The 19427-nt window shown below is 33.9% G+C and overlaps 1 protein-coding gene across 3 annotated transcripts in view; it reads left to right on the forward strand.

Moving 5' to 3' along the window:
- LRBA (LPS responsive beige-like anchor protein) overlaps positions 1 to 19427 on the forward strand; it is a 760465-nt gene that overhangs the window by 142618 nt on the left and 598420 nt on the right. For all 3 annotated transcript variants that reach the window (XM_020994027.2, XM_020994028.2, XM_078148462.1), the window contains exons 23-25: positions 14645 to 15625; positions 17732 to 17910; positions 19117 to 19270. In XM_020994027.2, coding sequence (XP_020849686.1) covers positions 14645 to 15625; positions 17732 to 17910; positions 19117 to 19270 — 1314 coding nt within the window. The remainder of the gene's footprint in view (positions 1 to 14644; positions 15626 to 17731; positions 17911 to 19116; positions 19271 to 19427) is intronic.

Below are 19427 nucleotides of genomic sequence, written 5' to 3' on the forward strand. Positions count from 1 at the left end.
GTCCTCCATATGTTGCTGTTTGGAGGTGATACTATATTGATTGAAGCAAGCCCCACAGCATTACAGAAGGCTTTCTGGAAGGAAACTGTAGTTACTCAAAGATGTTTGGCCTGTTCATTCATATAAGAAAGATGGAAGGATGAAGAGTGATTACTATCCAGATGTCAACTTACCTTTGAATGCCCAACCTGTAAAATTTGTCCAATAGTATGTATATCTTGGACAGATGATATAGTTGGACAATGAATTGGACCCAGAGTTCAGAAGAAGGAGGATAGCAGGTGGGATTGATTTTCAGAATTTATAAAGTAGTTTTTATTAACTTCAAACTTTCCATGAAAGCAAAGATCCATCTTTTCTATTTTTAAAATAAATCTGTATTTTTATTTTTTAAATATTTATTTACTTTTAGTTTTCTACATTCACTTTTATAAGATTTTGAGTTTTAAATTTTCTCCCCTTCCTTCCTCTCCAAGACAGTGTGTAATCTGATATCGGCTTTACATATACAATCATATTAAACATACTTCCACATTAGTCATATCGTAAAGAAAAATTAGAACCAAAGTGAAAAACCACAAGAGAAAAGAAATAAAAAAAAAAGAAGAGAAAATAATGTGCTTCGATCAGCATTCAGACTCTGTAATTCTTTCTCTGGTTGTGGATAGCATTTTCCATCATGAGTCTTTTGCAATGCTGAGAAGAGCTAAGTCTGTCAAAGTTGGTCATTACACAGTGTTACTGTTTCTGTGTACAATGTTCTTCTGGTTCTGCTCACTTCTCTCGGCATCAATTCATGCAAGTCTTTCCAGGTTTTTCTGAAGTCTGCCTGCTCATCATTTCTTTTCTTTTTTAAATCTTTATTTATTTATTTATTTTTCCCATATGCTTTTGAGTTGAAAATTTTTTCTCCCCTTTTCTCCCCACCCCACCCTCCCCAAGACAGCACACAATCTGACATAGGCTTTACATTTACATACCCATTAAACATATTTTCACATTAGTGAAGTTGTAAGTAAACATTAAAACCAATAGGAGGAACCATCAGAAAGATGAAACAAAATTCAACTTAAGGTAAAAAAAAATTAAGTGAGAACGATTCGACTTCCATAGTTCTTTCTTTGGATGTGGACAGCATTTTCCATCCCGAGACCTCTGGAGATGTCTTAGATCCTCGTAATGCTGAGAAGGGTTCAGTTTAACATTCTTAGTCATTGCATAATGTGGCTGCTATTGTATACAAAGTCCTCTGGGTTCTGCTCACTTCACTCAGCATCAGACCATATAAGTCTTCCCAGGTTTTTCTGAAGTCAGCCTGTTCATCATTTCTTATAGCACAATAGTATTCCATTACATTTATATACCACAACTTGCTCAGCCATTCCCCAATTGATGGGCATCCTCTCAATTTCCAATTCTTTGCCACCACAAAAAGAGCTGCTATGAATCTTTTTGTACATGTGGGTCCTTTTCCCATTTGTTTGATCTCTTTGGGATATAGCCCTGGAAGTGCTATTGCTGGATCAAAGGGTATGCACATTTTTGTAGCCCTTTGGGCATAGTACCAAATTGTTCTCCAGAATGGTTGGATCATTTTACAACTCCACCAACAATGTGTTAGCATTCCAGTTTTCCCACATCCTCTCCAACATTTATCATTTTCCTGCTTTGTCATGTTGGCCAATCTGATAGGTGTGATGTGGTACCTCAGAGTTGTTTTGATTTGCATTTCTGTAATCAATAATGATTTGGAGCACTTTTTCATATGACTATAGATGGCTTTAATTTCTTCATCTGAGAACTGTCTGTTCATATCCTTTGACCATTTATCAATTGGGGAATGGCTTGTATTCTTAGAAATTTATCTTAATTCTCTATATATTTTAGAAATGAGGCCCTTATCAGAGAGACTGGTTATAAAAATTCTTTCCCAATTTTCTACCTTCCTTCTAATCTTCGTTGCATTGGTTTTGTTTGTGAAAAACTTTTCAGTTTAATGTGATCAAAATGATCCATTTTGCTTTTCATAATGTTCTCTATCTCCTGTTTGGTCATGAATTCTTCTGTTCTCCATAGATCTGATAGGTAAACTATTCCTTGTTCTCCCAGTTCACTTATGGTATCAGCCTTTATATCTAAGTCCTGAACCCATTTTGACTTTATTTTGGTATGTGATATGAGATTTGGGTCTACACCTTGTTTCTGCCATACTCTTGTCCAGTTTTCCCAGCAGTTTTTTTCAAAGAGTAGGTTCTTATCCCAGAAGCTGGGGTCTTTGGGTTTGTCAAATAATAGGTTACTTACTATAGTCATTGACTACTGTGTCTTGCATATTTAACCTATTCCACTGATCCACCTCCCTATTTCTTAGCCAGTACCAAGCAGTTTTGATGATTGCTGCTTTATAATACAATTTAAGATCTGGAATTGCTAGGCCACCTGCCCCTGCATTTCTTTTCATTAGTTCCTTTGATATTCTGGACTGGACCCACTCATTCTTTAGGATTAGATTATTTAGTTTCCAATTAATTTTTAGTCTATTTTTCCATGGCCCTGTTTTACATATGTAATTTTTGTTGCATCTTTATCTGAAAAGGATGCATTTAATATTTCTGCCTTTCTGCATTGGATTGTGAGATGTTTATGTCATAATACACAGTCAGTTTTTGTGTAGGTGCTATGCACTGTTGAGAAAAAGGTATATTCCTTTCTATCCCCTGTCAGATTTCTCCAAAGATCTACCATATGTAACTTTTCTGAGATTTTATTCACCTCCTTAATTTTTTCTTATTTATTTTATGGTTAGATTTATCTAGTTCTGAGAGAGGGAGGTTGAGGTCCCCAACCAATATGGTTTTGCTGTCTATTTCTTCCTGTAACTCACGTAACTTCTTCTCTAGGAATGTGGATGCTATGCTGCTTGGTATATATATGTTTAGTGTTGATATTTCTTCATTGTCTTTGGTACATTTTAGTAGGAGTAGTTTCCTTCCTTATATCTTTTAATTATATCTATTTTTGTTTTTACTTTGTCTGAGAGCAGGATTGCTACCTCTGCTTTTTTTTTTAATTTTTTTTTTTTTACTTCGGCTGAACCATGTTATGTTCTGGTCCTGCCTTTCACATTCATACTCTCTGTGTATCTCTGCTTCAGATGTGTTTCTTGTAAACAACATATTGTCAGATTATGTTTTTTCACCCACCCTTCTGTCCTCTTCTGTTTTATCGAATAGTTCATCCTATTTACATTCACAGTTATGATTTCTAACTGTTTCTTTCTCTCCATCCTATTTCCCCCCTGTTTATACTTCTCTCTCTCCTTTCTCCCTTTTCCTCCTCAGTAGAGTTTTGCTTCTGACTACTGCCTCCCTCAGTCTTCCTTCCCTTCTCTCAGTCCCCCTCCCTTTTCTTCCCTCTTTCTCCTACTACTTATTCCTTCCCTTCTGCTTTCCCTTCTAGCCACACCACTCCATTTTTCCCCCCTTAACCCTCCTACTTCCTGTAGGATGAAATAGATTTCTATACCCAAGTGAATGTGTATGTTATTTCCTTTTTGAGCCCAATTCTATAAGAGTAAGATTCAAACAGTGCTTACCTCTTTCCTTTCTTTCCCTCTACTGTGAGAGGTCTTTGTACCCTTTCATGTGATGTAATTTAAGTTTTTCTGTCTCTTACTTTAAAAAAATAAAAATCTTGATCTATCACGTCTCTGTATTACCCTCAATCGTCTTCTGTAACAAGTAGTGTTTTTCAGGACAAAAAAAAGTAAAACAGGAAAAACATAATTGATCAGTATGTTGAAAAATGTAAAGATATGTCCAGTATTCAATACTTGTGGACTTCCTGCTTCTTCAGATGGGTGGATTGGGAGTGTCTTTTCATATGTGCCATACTTGTTCTTTATAATTTTAAAACATTGATTTTTGATTATGTGTATGTATATGTGTATTGCTTTTTCCGTTTACATTATTGTAGTAGTGTATTATTTAACTATACATCATTTCGTGTAGATCTTTCTGTATGTCTTTGTATTCATCACATGCATCATTTCTCATAGCACAGTGGCATTCCATGATACATTCATGCACCACAGTGTGTTAAGCTATTCTCTGGTTGATGGACATCTTCTTTGTTTCCAAATGTTTGCTTTCAAAAAAGTGTTACTATGAATATTTTAATGTATTTGGGGAGTTTCTTATAATTGACTTTCTTGGGGTATAAATTCAGTACTGAAATCATTGGATCAAAGGATAAGGACATTTTAATTACTTTATTTACATCATTCCAAATTTCTTTCCAAAATAGTTTAATTTAATTTATAGCTGCACTAAAAATGCACTAGTGTGTCTATCCTCCCCAGTTCCCTCCACTTACTACTATTGCCATTTTTTGTCATTTTTTCCATTTTCCAGGTTGTGAGGTGAAACCTCAGAGTTGTTTTGCATTTTTGCCATTTTCCAGGATGTGAGGTAAAACCTCAAAGTTGTTTCGATTTGCATTACTTTTCATTATTAATTATTTGGAGCATTTGTTCGTGTGGTTGATAATAGTTTGCAATTCTTTTGAGAACTGATTGCTCGTAGCCTTTAACCACTTTTCAATAATTGAGTAGATTTTAGTTATAGATATCTGTTAATTGTTTATATAGCTTAGATACCAAACTGTATGAAAGAAATTTGATACAAAGATTTTTTTCCCATTCAGTTGTTTCCCTCCTTATTCCTAACTATGTTAATTTTGTTTGTGCAAAGGCTTTTCATTTTCATGTAATTAACATTATCTATTTTAACTTTTGTAATTGCTTCTGTCCTTTGTTTGGTTAAGAATATAGCTCCTACACGTAACTGTGAGAGGCACATGATCTACTTTTGCTTTAATTTTTTTATATTAAGGTTTTTCAATATTAAGGTCATATATCCTCTTAGAAAATATAGTGGAATATGGTGTAAGGCAAGAAATTAGACCTAAGCCTAATTTCTGCCAAAATGCTTTCCAGTTTTCCAGCCATTTAAAAAAAATTAAATTGAAAGTTTTTCCCTAAGTAAGTTATATTTTCTGATTTATCAAACACTGAGTTAATTGAGTTCCATTGTTTTCATTCTCCCTTGTCTAGTCTGTTCCATTGATATCTTTCCATACTTTTCAATGAAAATCAGATGGTTTTAATGGTTGTGGCTTTATAATAAAGTTTGATGTATTTGATGTTCTTCTTTCATCCCTCCTTCATCATTTCCGTTGTTATTCTAGGTCTTTTCAAAATGAATTTTGTTCTTATTTTATCAAGATCTGTAAAGTTTCCCTTTGATAATTTGGTTGGATAGAGCACTAAAAGTGTTCATTAACATGATAGTATTGCCATTTTTATTATATTGTCTTGGTGTAGTTATAAGAACTGAATATTTCTTGAGCTATTTAAACTCTATTTATTTTTTAAAGTAGCACTTTGTAATTAAATCCATACAAGTCTTTTTTCTGATTTGCTGGATTGATCCCCAGATACTTTATGGATTTTGTTGTCTTTTGAATGGTATGTCTATTCTATTGCTTGTTGGATTTCATTTTTATGCACAAAAACAGTTGATTTTTTAATTGCTTATTTTGTAGCCTAAAACTTTGCTGAAGTTGTCTCAATATCTTTGCTGATTTCCTAGGACTTTACAATTATGATATCATTATCATGTCATCATTTATTATAGGTAGTTTTATCTCCTCTTTATCATTATGCTTTTAAGTTCTTTAATTTCTCTAATAACTTTAATTAGCATTTGTAGAACTTTATCAAATAGTACTGGGGAGAGAGAGAGACAGATTTTCAGTATTAAACTTTTACCAGCATTACTGTATGACAGTGAGAAGTGGAACAGGCAGGCTTCTGAAGAATTAAAAGTGAGTATCAGAAAGAGAGCAAGTGACAGGCACACAGTCAATATGAGTAGGCTGCAACACATAATACATGCTAAATTTCAGAGGACAGGACTAAATTATATCATCAGGGAATCATATGAGAGGTAGAGAAGATGAATTGGTTATGTTTTAAGAGCAAGAGAGGACATCTAGACAGCAAAGGTCCTCCACTTATACCTTTTCAATATAAGGAGAAATTGAGGGTGGCCTCCAGCATTTTGGGTAGATCTGTTGTGAACTTTTAGGAGAACATGAACAATAGTCTCACAACTTAGGCATGGATAGGTTTTGATTTGTGTTGTTGGAAGGAACTCCTGAATTGTTGAAATGACAGATGTGTTTGAGCATTTGATACTGATATTTGCTTTCTTCTTTAAGTGATATTAATCTAATGTAGTTAAAGGTTATTGAAAATTTACCATGTGGTTTTTAATTTGTTAAGCATCATTTACCAGTAACAACTGTGTTTCTGGTATTGTAATTCTCTGATATATTTCCTGTATACTTATTCAATCAACAAGTATTCATTTGATGTCTACTGTGTGTTAAACAGTGTCTGGGAGTAGAAATACAACAAATGGAACAGTACTTACTCTCAAGGTGCTTACATTGTAAAAGAGGAGACAGAAGTACATATATATATGTGTGTGTGTGTGTGTGTATATATATATACTATATATATACACACACAAAATAGAGAGCTAATGTAAATGAATACAAAATAGTTAACTATAAAGGACAATGGAAAGGCATTAATATTTAAGGGAATCAGGAAAGTCTTCACTTAGAAGATGAAGCTTGACTTATGTCTTTTTTTTTTTCCCTGGCCAAAGACAAGGTTTATTAGAACACCTGTCATATTGGGCAGACTCTTAAGGAATCTGAGCAGTGCCTAGATTATAAGAATCTGAACCTTGACTTGTATCTTGAAAGAAGATAGGGATTTTATGAGGTGGAGGCAAGGTGGGAGGGCATGGATTCCAAGTGTGGAGGACTCCTCCGGACGAATTCATGTAACATACTTGGGGGGACACAGACATTGTTGGCTTTGACATGAATAACATTTAGCATTTGTGAAGTGTGTTTTCAGTTAGGATAGATATGTCAAGTGGAACAAGAATAATAATAGTAATTAAGATGGTGTTAGAACATTCCCCATTGAGATTCTAGCAAGATCCTAACTTCCCTGTGTTGTAATGATCATGCTGGACTTTAACTGGTGTGCTTTTTGAATTATTAGAGCTTGCAACATCTGTTGCTATTTCTCAATTATAATAACTTTTTCCTTCTTTTGAGTCTTTTTTTTTTTGCCATTTCTTCTGGCTGTGATGTCTTTTCTCTTTGTTATCAGTTCATGTTTATTGCTGCTTAAAATCTGGTTAAAGGTATACCTTAAGAAAACATGCAGGATTATGCCCCTTTGCCATCCCCAGTTTCACTTGTCTTTTCTTCAGTTCATGTATTGTTTATCCAGCGTTTTATTTAGAAGTAGTATAGTGTAATGTGTAGTGTTGGATTTGGAGTTCAGAGGACTTGGTTTCAAATTCTGCCTCTTTTTCAAACTTCCTACAGCTCACACTCTTTAATCTCTCAGCTGAGAACTTTGTCTCATATTTCACTGATGAAATTGAGGGCATTCACAGAAAGCTCTCTTTGCTGTTCCTTATCTCCTTCCTCACACCTGGTTTACATGAGAAGTGGCCCTTTCCTTTTACATGCACAAGTGATCCTGTTCCATCCTGTCATCTCCAACAGATTGCTGTCTTTATCGTCTTCACTGTCTCACTCATCTTTGGTCGTTTCCCTGTCTTCTGCCTGTTTCTGTATTGCCTACAAACACTCCTGTGACTTCTGTAGCCTAAAAAAAGAAAAAAAAAGCATCACTTCATCTGTCTTTTCCTACTAGTTATTGTCCTGTATTTCACCTCTGTTTTGTGGCTAATGCTATCTGCAGTAGGTACCTCCATTCCTTTGGTGTACTTAAAAAAAAACAAAACAAAAATTCTTCGTAGTCTTGTTTCCAACCTATTCATTCAATCAAAGCTGCTTGCCTGAAAGTTACTTTTGATTGCTTACTTGCCAGCTCTAACAGCATTTTCTCAGTTCTCTCCATTCTTGACCTCTCTGTAACCTTTGATACTGTTGATTATCCTCTTCACTTTGATATTCTCTTCTCTCTAGGTTTTGGTGATACTGCTCTCTTCTGGTTCTCTTCCTATGCATCTGACTGTTTCTTCTGTTTCTCTTGCTGCATCTTCTTCCACATCGTTACTTACTATTTCTGAGGGTTTACCAAGGCTTTATCCTGTGCCCTTTTCTTTTCTCCCAATATTCTATTTTGCTTGGCTCTTTCGTTAGCTCTCAAAGTTTTCATTATTATCTCTTTGCAGAAGACTCTCACATCTGCTTCTCTAGTTCCAACCTCTCTCTCCACTTGATGTTGTCCTTAACTCAGTCTCTCTCTCTCTCTCTTTTTAAAATTATTTATTCACTTTGAAGTTAAATTCAAAAAGACAAAAAATTTCCATGTATACAGCACAACACAAAAAGAGGATTCAATATGAAGCCATGAATCTCCACGTCACAGTTTACTTTTTTTAAAAACCATGTGAGAAATACTGCCCATCATTTTCAAAGCTACCCTGCTTTTCTGTGTTTCTGACTTTTCTTTTGTTTTCTGTTGTGTACTTGTAATTTTTTTCTCCCTACCTTTTACCCCACAATAGAGAGGGCCACCATTAGACACAGATATGTGTATATATGTAAAACGATACTATATATACTTCTATTCGTCAGTTTTTTTCTCTGGAGGTAGATAGCATTTTCCTTTGTAGTTCATTTGTAGTTGATTTGAGTATTTATGACACTCAAAATAACTTAATCATTCATAGTAGATCTTTAAACAATATTGCTGTTACTGTACCTAATGTTCTCTTGGTTATGGTCATTTCATTCTCCAGTATTTCATGCAAATCTTATTTTTCTAAAAATCAACAGGCTTATCATTTCTTATAGCACAGTCATATTCCATTGTAATCATATATTACAACTTGTTTAGCCATTCCCTCATTGATAGGCATTCCCCTCAATTTCCAGTTCTTTGCTACTACAAAGAAAGCTGCTGTAGGAGAACATTGTATACATTAATGGCTATATTTTATGATGATAGGCTGTGAATGACTCAGCTGGTCTCAGCAATGCAATGATCCAAGACAGTTATAAAGGACTTATGACGGAAAATGCTGTCCATGTCCAGAGAAAGAACTGGTGGAGTCTGAATGCAGATTGTAGCATAACTTTTCTTTACTTTCTTTATTTTTCTTGGTATTTTTTGTCTGTGTTTTCCTTCACAATATGACTAACATGGAAATATGTTTTGCATGACTGCACATGTGTTGAATTGCTTGCTTTCCCATTAGGGGTGGGTTGTGTGGAGGGAGAGAATTTTAAAATAAAATTTTTTAAAATGAATGTTAAAAGTTTTTTCTATATGTAATTGGGGAAAAAACTAAAATATTAAATAAAAAGAGCTACTATAAATATTTTAGAACGTATAAGTTCTTTTCCTTTCCCCTTAAAGTGGTATTGCTGGATCAAAGGATGTGTACTCTTTGTGCATAATTCCATATTGCTTTTGAAAATGGTTGGATCAGTTCACAGTTCCACTAATAGTGTATTGGTGTCCTCATTTTTCTATGCCCTCTCCAACATTTGTCATTTCCCCCTTCTATCATTTTTAGCCAATCTGATATAAGATGATATCTCAAAGTTGTTTTAATTTGCATTTCTCTAATCCATAATGATTTAGAACATTTTTATGTAATTAGATAGTTTTGATGTCTTCATTGAAAATACTTCCTGTTCACATCCTTTGCCCATTTATCAACTGAGGAATGACTCATAATTTTATAAATTTGACAAAGTTCTCTATAATACTTCTGTCATATCTCTATAAGATATGAGACCTTTGTCTGAGAAACTGTCTATAAATCCCCCACCTCGTTTTCTGCTTTCCTTCTAGTCTTTGCTACATAAGTTTTATTTGTATAAAACTTTTTAAATTTAATGTGATAAAAATTATTCATTTTACACCTCATAGTACCCTCTATCTCTTGGTTATTCATAAATTATTATCCTGTCCAGAAGTCTGATAGGTAATATGTTTCATGTTCTTCTAATTTTCTTATGGTATCTCCCTTATGTCTAGGCCATCTATCCATTTTGACCTTATCTTAATAAATGGTTTAAGATACTTGTTTATCCCAACAATTTTTACTAAGTAGTGAATTCTTATCCCCAAAACTTAAATCTTTACATTTATCAAAAACAAGATTAATATAATAATTTACTGTTACGTATTGTACATCTGCTTTGTTCCACTACCTTTCTGTTTCTTAGCCAGTACCAGATGGTTTCAATAACTACTGCCTTGTAATACAGTTTAAGATCTAGTACTGCCATATCTTCCTTTACATGTTTTTGTTAATTCCTTTGATATTATTGACCTTTTGTTCTTCCAAATGAATTTTGTTACTATTTTTTCTAGCTCAACAAAATAATTTTTTGGTAAATTAATTGGGATGGCATTGAATAAGTAGATTAGTTTAGCTAGAATTGTCATTTTCTATTATATTGGCTCTGCCTACTTATGAACAATTAATGTTACTATATTTCAATATGACTTTATTTTTGTTAAAAATGTTTTATAATTATGTTCATGTAGTTCCTGGGTTCCAGGTATACTCCCCAGACATTTTATACTGTTTACAGTTATTTTAAATGGGGTATCTCTCGTTATCCCTTCTTTCAGGGTTTTGTTGGTGATATATAGAAATACTGATGTTTTATGTGGGTTTGCTTTATATCCTGCTATTTTTCTAAATTTTTAAATTGTTTCCAGTAACTTTTTAGTTGAATCTTTAAGATTTTCCAGGTATATCATCATATCATCTGTGAACAGAGATAGATTCAGGGCAGCTAGGTGGCGCAGTGGATAGAGCACCAGCCCTGGAGTCAGGAGGACCTGTGTTCAAATTTGGCCTCAGACACATAACCCTTACTAGCTGTGTGACTCTGGGCAAGTCACTTAACTCCACTGCCTCACAAAAACAACAAAAAAAGAAAAGAGAGAGATTCATTACTTCATTGCCCATTCTGATTCCTTCAACTTCTTTTTCTTTTCTTATTGCTATTGCTGACATTTGTTATACAATATTAAATAATATTGATGAAAATAGGCATCCCAGTTTCACTCCGGTTGTTACTGGGAAGGTTTCTAGCTTATCCACATTACAAATAATGCTTGTTGATGATTTTAGGTAGATGCTTCTTCAAGATTTTAATTTAACTTTTATTATTTTGGATTAACAACCATTTATTTTTTCTACCCAATGTTTCACCTTTCAAATGAACAAGAACAAAAGATAAAACTCTCCTGTCTAAAAATGTGTAAGTTGTTGTGTACGTTGAGTTCATCCTCACTGTCCGCAGCTGGTTTCATTTTTCATCCTCTGAATTTTTTATTTAATTGATCATTGCTCTCAAGTCTTTAAAAGTAGTTTTTCTTTATAATATTGGTAACTGTATAACTTATTCTTCTGGTTCTACATTTACACTATCAGTTCATACAAAATCTTCCCAGTTTCTCTGAAACTATCTTTTTTTCTTTTTTAATGGTACAATAATATTATATATATATATATACATATATATATATATATAATTTATAAGAAAATATAGTATTTTTATGGCACAGTAATATTTTAATTTTACATACACACACTCCCACACCCACACCCACACCCACACCCACACACTATAATTCCTTTAGCCATTCCCTAATAGGTGGTTACTCTTTCATTTTCCAGTTTTTGCTGGTACAAAATGATCTGCTATAAATATTTTTGTGTACATTAAGCCATTCCTTGTTTCTCTGATCTTTTGAAATATAGGCCTATTAGTAGATTCAGTGGGACAAAGAGTATATATAGTTTAGTAACTTTTTTGCATTATTCTAAATTCCTTTCCCAAATAGCTAGATGCAGCCATTTTGAAAAACAGTTTGGAAGTATGTTAAGAAAATGACTCAGATGTCCATTTCTCTTTACTACTAGATCCACTAGTAGACCTAACTTCAAAGGAGGTCAGAGGTAGATGTAAAGCTTCCGTATCCTTTATCATAAAGGATATTCCATATCCTTAAGTAACATTGGAAACAATGCAAATGTCCTTTGTTTGGAAATGCTTAAACAATTTTGGTTCATGACCAAATAGGAATATAATGAATATTATGGGTACCAAATATGAATGTAATGCATATTCAAACCATTAATATAATGGAAAATAACTGCTATAAGAAGTGATGAAAATCAACAATACAGAAAAACATGTTTATGTCAGATTATATCAACTGATGCAAAAGGGAAGGAAGCAGAACCAGCATAATAATATACACAATAATTATAACATAAATAGAAAAAATAGCAAAACAGAGGAATAGGAACTGAATGTAGTAATTTTGATGATCAAAATTAGCCCCAGAGAGGAGAGTTCATCCTTCTCCTTTTTTGACCAAAGGTAGGTGGTTATGGGCGTGGAACATGGTATATATACTGTTGGACTAAATTGTGTTGATTAATTTTCTGAATTGTAGTTTCCCCTTTCTTTCTTGTTCTTTATTAAAAAGGATGGCTCCCTTCTTATATACAAGGAGATATAGGGACAGTAATATAATGTGAATACGAAGTATCTATAATTTTTATAAATCTTTAAAAATAGCTTAATAACATAAGGAGTGGATTTATTGGTTGTCTTCAGTAGGTGTTTCATATAGAAGTATCACTGGTGAGTTTTTTTCAAACAAAGAAAGCGACTAAGTTAATATATTGGAATTGGAAGTGAAAAAGAAGTAGGTATTCTGTTAAGATTATGACATGTGTTTGTTCTGTAACATATAACATAGTAGATTAAATGAATCATCCCTTTGAATTTTGTTTCCTTTACTGAGAATGTTTTTTAAAAGAGCCAAGAAATTTGGCCAGATGAGTCCTTTTAGCTCTGGTGATTTAATATTTTTGAAACACTTCTAAAAATTATCCATACATTTATAATTAATGAATATATTTTCTCCTCAACACTATTGATGTTTTCTTTTTATTCATGGCACTTGACATATGACTATTATACATATTTAATATATTTTACACAGTACATTAAAATGGTAAAAGCAAATGATGTCTACCTAAGGAAAAAGAAAATTTATCACCCATCCTTTTATTTTCTTATCATTTTCCCAATTTAATAATATGTTTAAGAATTCCACCATTAAGTAAATGAAGCTGTGTTTTGATTCCATAAATTTGTGTAAAATTTCACAAGAGTAGAAAGAGCACTATAGTGCTGTTCAGACTGTCTGGGTTCTTAGTTTTCACCAAGTTGGTATAGATGAATCATTGTCAGAGACTTAGAAGTTGTAAAGGGACTCTAGAAGTTAGCCTCCTTTCTACCAATCCATTCCAGTAAGCATTCAGTCAGCACTTCATATGTGCAAAACACAGTACTTGCTGCTAAGAATACCAACCTTTTCTTCTCTCCTTTAGAATATAAGCTCCTTGAGGGCCAGGTCTGTTTCCTTTTTTTGTCTTTGGATCCTACTGGGTAGCATAAGGCCTGTCAAACAGTGAATGTTTGTTACCAAATGCTTGTTGAATGGAATGCTTCTTAACGTTGTTTCACTCTCTTTAAAGATCACAGTGCTTATATTTAGGTACATTTTTAGTGAAAAAGGATTTGTCCACGTGAAAGTATGATAATTCTTTTGAATATAGTCAACTGGGATAATCTTCTAGAGTCTAGACCAAAAATGAGTTTAATCTTACTTCATTTCCAGATGGCATTTCCAAAAGTCTCTTCATATTTTTTAAGGTACAAAAATGACAAATCAAAAAGGAATAGGGATTGAGATGAATTATTGAGGAATCTCTCTAAGATGAGACAGTATGTGCTGTCTTAAGTACAGTATTCCATGAAAGAGGGTACAAGTTTCAATGAGACATAAAAGGAGTAAGCAATTAAAAACTGCTGGTTTATAGGCTAAGTATAATATAGGACATAGCTGTACCTTTGAAGTGTTATGACCAATTTGCATAATTGAAAGTTAGGAGGAAAAACGTATATGAGAAAGAAAATTAAAAGAGATTTAGGATATTTGGAGAAGGTTTAGAAAGAGATTCCTGGAAAAAGGAATCTAGGATAATTTAACAGTTTGAATATTTGAAGGGTTGCTATACATGAAGGAAGGTGAACATCTGCTTTTGATCATTTTGTGGACAGAAGGAAGGGAAATTGGCTCAGATTCTAGTAGTAGGGATATATTATCTGGTACACAATGAACTTCCTGACAATATGCATGATTAAATCCTGGAACAAGAAATAGAATTGGTTTTTACAGTTTCTATTACTGTTAATTTTTAAGAATAGTTTGGAAACCTACACATTAGGCACTGTATAAATGTAATCCTTCTTGGAGGCAGTAAGACTAGATGTTTTTTTCTACTTTACCTCCCTCCCTATCATACTGTCAATATATAAACTTACTGATGTTTATCTCATTTTATCACAAGGACATTTATGAACTAAATTTAATTATGTTTTATAGATATTATATTGCCTTTGAAAATGTACTGAAATATGCTCTGTTCCATTTGAGTACTTTAAATTAACTTTTTCTTTTTCTATTTAGGTAACTTTTGAAATGCACAAAGAAAACCTAGCTAATGTGTTCAGAGAATACCAAGGGAAAGTTGGTGAAGAAACAGGACCAGGCCCCTCCAGTCCAGTCCAGCCAATCTCTGGTGTTAGCAGAGATGCTGAAGTTTCAGAAGATGCTCCACAATTAGAAGTAAAGGAAGATACCTCTTTTTGTATTAGCAGTAATGATGTTGGGGAGCCAGTCAGAGACATTGTAGAATCTAATACAGAACAGCAAAATCACATATTATCTGATGAAGAAAGAAAAGCTGGGAAAGAAGAACACAAGGGACCAGATAGAGCAGATTTGGAGGGAACACTGACCAAGGAAGCAGAATGTAAAGACAATTTAGAAGTAGCTCCTCCTGGGGTAAAAGAAGCCATGAGTGTCTCTTTTGATTCTACCAAAGTGAGTGGGAAAGGTAATATAGCTGGAGTCCTAAGTATACCTTCAGGAGAAGATATTTTAGATGTTCCTGAAATTTTGGAAAAGTCTACAGTGGAAGATGATGAAGAGGATTATGTTGAACTTAAGGTAGAAAGTAGTCCCTCTGTTGAACAGCAAGAGGAAAACAATCCACCTCTTCAACTGTCAGAAGCAAGCATCTTACCTATTGAACTGCAGCAAAATGAGTTATCTTCAGTTGTATCTGAAGCCAGTGAAAAAGCTGATTCTGAGATATCAGTTGAGGCATTACCAGATTCAGATACCTCAATGGAAGTGACTTCTTCCAAAGTCATAGCCCAAGTAGAAGGCAACCAGATGTTAGAGGAAGGAAAGAAACTGACTGACCATGCTGGTGAAACTGGAGCAGTTATTTATGGACATATCAACAAATCAGAAACTAGTATTACCTCTGAGAAAAAGATTGCCAAGTTGGATGTTTCCAGTGTAGCTACAGATACTGAGAGACTGGAATTAAAGGCCAGTACAAGCACAGAAAATTCTCAGCCTCATAGGCCCAGTGCTGAGGTGGGTGCTGTTGCCTTCTTCAGTATGCTGTCAGCTTGTGTTAAAATTAGACATGGAAAGCTTACATAGTATCATTTTGTTGTGGAGTTGTTTGTTATTTAATATCACTATTATAAATGTTTTAAGTCCAAAGATTTAATATTTAAATATTCCTGTTGGAGATATTATTAGAAATTTAATCTGAAATAATTTACCTTTGTTTTTCTTGAAACAGTCTGTTTTAATAATACATGTTGAACCAACATTTAAAAACGTTTAAAATAAAGTAGTAGGACAATTTATATAGTCAAGTGTAAACTCTGGGCATAGTCCCTAGAGTGTGCCCGATTAGTGCTACCCTCAGGGTTCTAATGGTAATCCTGAGGGGTCATGGGTTTTGGGATATTGCTATGCTCTTCCCAAAGTTTATGAATGACATTTCCTGTCTTCAACACATCTACTGTAGTTTGTTTGCTACATTTCTGTAGATATCAGCTCTCTAGTGACTTAGAAAAATTTTATCATCTTTGTATTAGTACAGAATTTCAGGGAAAGTATGTGGCACAGTTTACAAGTAAATTTTGAATTAATGTCCTTTCATGCTTATAAATATATGGTCATACAGCTTAACACACAAACATTACAGAGTTCTCAGAAGTTATGGGGTGCTTATTTTGTTTTTGTTTTTTGGGCTAGGCAACAGGGTTAAGTGACTTGCCCAGGGTCACTCAGGTGCTTATTTTGATATTTAAACGTACCTTCCTCAATCCAAAAATAAAGAAAAGAATAAGAAAAGCAAGCCTTCCATGTCATAATGACTTTTGCCTGATCCCTATAGAGCTGACAGAGCATATGGCATTCTCCCTATAGTGCCTAAGTTACTGGGGTCATCTAGAAGTAACATCCTAGCCTTTAGGTGGGAAACCAAATTGAAAAGTTTTCTATGATTGCCTCAGTGTATAGACCCATCCAACCGGGGTCTGGACAAAATCATTAGGTGATCCTTTGTACACAGTACAAAGTGGTTTCTGTATAATTGGCCAGGTACCTTTTAGTACTCTTTGGCGTAAGAGTAAATCTACCCAGGTACCTTTTGGTACTCTTATGCCAAAGAATACTCATACATTTTCCCAGTGGATCCCAACCAAGGGCAATCCTAATGGAATTCCAGGCTCATCAAAAATAATAACTATCGGCTATTGTGTGTGGGGCTTCCCAAAATAATTAAACCTTTGAATTAATTGCTCAAGGTTTTTAGGCCAGCAGGAAAGGCTTATGTTATGGACTTGCAGGCATAAGAATTTCACATAGGCTCCTCTAGAATCATGTATTGAATAAGGCATGAAATCTTAAGATTTGCTTAAAATTAGAAGAACAAAAATAAACATTTTTGAACTCTTGTGGTACAAATTACTAGGTACTGATATTTCAGGAATATAAAAGTCATACTTCCCATGTCAGCCTCAATACATACAAATACAGATTACAACAGTTATTAGTACATCAGCATTCGAAGAAACAAAGGTTATTACAGAGAAGTTGGCCTGGCTTACAACAGACTTTCTGGACGGCAGACTTGTATAAATTGCAGCCTAAAATAAAAGATTTTTTTAAAGTGGATTCAAAAGCTAGTGTATCCAATAAAGAAAGTCCTAAGTAGAGAATCTCTCCAGTGGATCCTTGAAAATATGAAAGGCCCAATATTTATTCCAGATGTTTTCATCACATGTAGTATCCTCTCTGGGCTTAGTCTTATAACTCTTATTGACCTTTATTGATCTCCAGAGGCATATGACTATTTTCTTCTGTCTGAGTTCTTGTTGTGATCCTGAGGGGATGACGGTGTAGGATGCCCCTCTTTTACTAATATGGAAATATGTTCTTTTAGAAAATGAGGTGATGAAGGTGTAGGATGGCCCTCTTTTACTAATATGAAAATATGTTCTTATAGAAAATGTTGTTGCTATGTAATAACCATCTATAACTTCATTTTTTAAATTACCATACCTATGAGACTGTGGATTGCACAGTAGTCACTGATTGTTTATCCTTTGGTGTATGCCCTCTTATTTATTTTGCTAATATGTTCATTGAAGATGGGTTGATATTTATATTTTCTCTACTTAGGTGTCAAGAGAACAGGAACAAACAGGACAAGAAATACCACCAACTCTAGCCAGTGGACAAAGAAGAGATTCCAGATCTACTATGTTTCGTATTCCTGAGTTCAGGTGGTCCCAAATGCACCAGCGTTTGCTCACAGACTTGTTGTTTTCCATAGAAACAGATATACAGATGTGGAGAAGGTTTGTTCATTGGGTCTATTTTTCAGAAGATGTGCACTAATCCTATTTTTTGTTTGAAATAAGCATGTTGCATAACTGAAATTTTATGTTATATCTTATTTTATAGGTTATTAATAAAAATAGAATATTACTAGGCACTAATGTAGACATGAATTTTCCTTTTAAATTGTAAGTCTTAGTTACTCTGCATGAATAGTATGTGATGACATGGTTATAAAACCTTTGGCCTCTGAGAACATTATAGTTGTACCATGCATTATAAAGATGAAATGTAAGAATACATAATACTATGTCTTGCATATTAAAATCAGTATGAACTGAAAGAATTTTCTGATCTTTGCTAATTCCTATCTTATTTGTGTGTGTACTGTATTTGTTGCAGTTGATTGCCTGTTTCTGGCATTTCTGTGATAATGTTTGGAAGTTAATAGAAATAATATTACAATTGTAAAATTTCTTATTGCTATCTTTCTTTTTTTTTATACCTCAATTTCCATTTTTATACCTCAATATATTCCTTTCCCTTTCTTTACCCTATAAGCTGTACCTTGTAACAAAATAAAAAGCAGTGGATGGGGGACAGGGCAACAGGTAACAGTTCAGCAAAAGCAACCCGCAGATTAACCAAGACTGACATTATATACAAATTCCCCACTCTGATTACCTTACCTCTGCACAAAAGAGTAAGAGGTACATTTTTTCAACTCTTTTCCAAGGCCAAGCTTCTTGGCTAATGTCTCATCCACATTTTTTTTCTTATCCCTTCACAGTGTTATTATCATTTTGTATATTATTTTCACGGTTCTGCTTACTTCATTCTCCATCAGTTCATAGAAATCTTCCTTGATTCTGTGAAATTTTTATGTCCTTAATTTTTTATAGCGTAGTAATATTCTGTTTCATTCATGTACCACAGTTTGTTCGGTTATTCTCCAAAGTCCAATTTTGGTTCTACTTTGTGTATTATTTGTAAGGTTAGTATTGTTAATGCTTCAAACCAAAAGTGGCGTGAATAGTCCCTGATTAGGAATGATCTGTTCCACTAAATGAAATTCAAAAGCATAAGATGTCTCATACATCATCATTGTTCTCAAGCTTTCAAGATAACAACCACTGTCTTATCATCCCTTTCATCCCTTCCCTCAAGTAGGCAAGTTGATTCCCTTTCTTTAGATTTGTCAGTAAACATAATTTTTCTTTTAACAGCCATTCAACAAAGACAGTTATGGACTTTGTGAATAGCAGTGATAATGTCATCTTTGTACATAACACAATCCATCTCATCTCTCAAGTAATGGACAATATGGTCATGTCTTGTGGAGGTATATTGCCGTTGCTTTCGGCAGCTACATCTACAACAGTAAGTTCTTATGGTATTAATTAAAATTGGTGAACAAACATTAGTTATGCACCTCTATTTGTTAAAAATGAGCAGTCTTAGTAATTAAAAGTTGATCAGTGTGTTTTTTGTATACAATTCAAAACTATAATTCAATTAACCATAATTATTTTGCTGC

Source organism: Phascolarctos cinereus, unplaced genomic scaffold (genome assembly GCF_003287225.1).
Source record: "Phascolarctos cinereus isolate Bilbo 61053 unplaced genomic scaffold, phaCin_HiC Scaffold_9;HRSCAF=440, whole genome shotgun sequence".
Classification (NCBI taxonomy): domain Eukaryota; kingdom Metazoa; phylum Chordata; class Mammalia; order Diprotodontia; family Phascolarctidae; genus Phascolarctos; species Phascolarctos cinereus.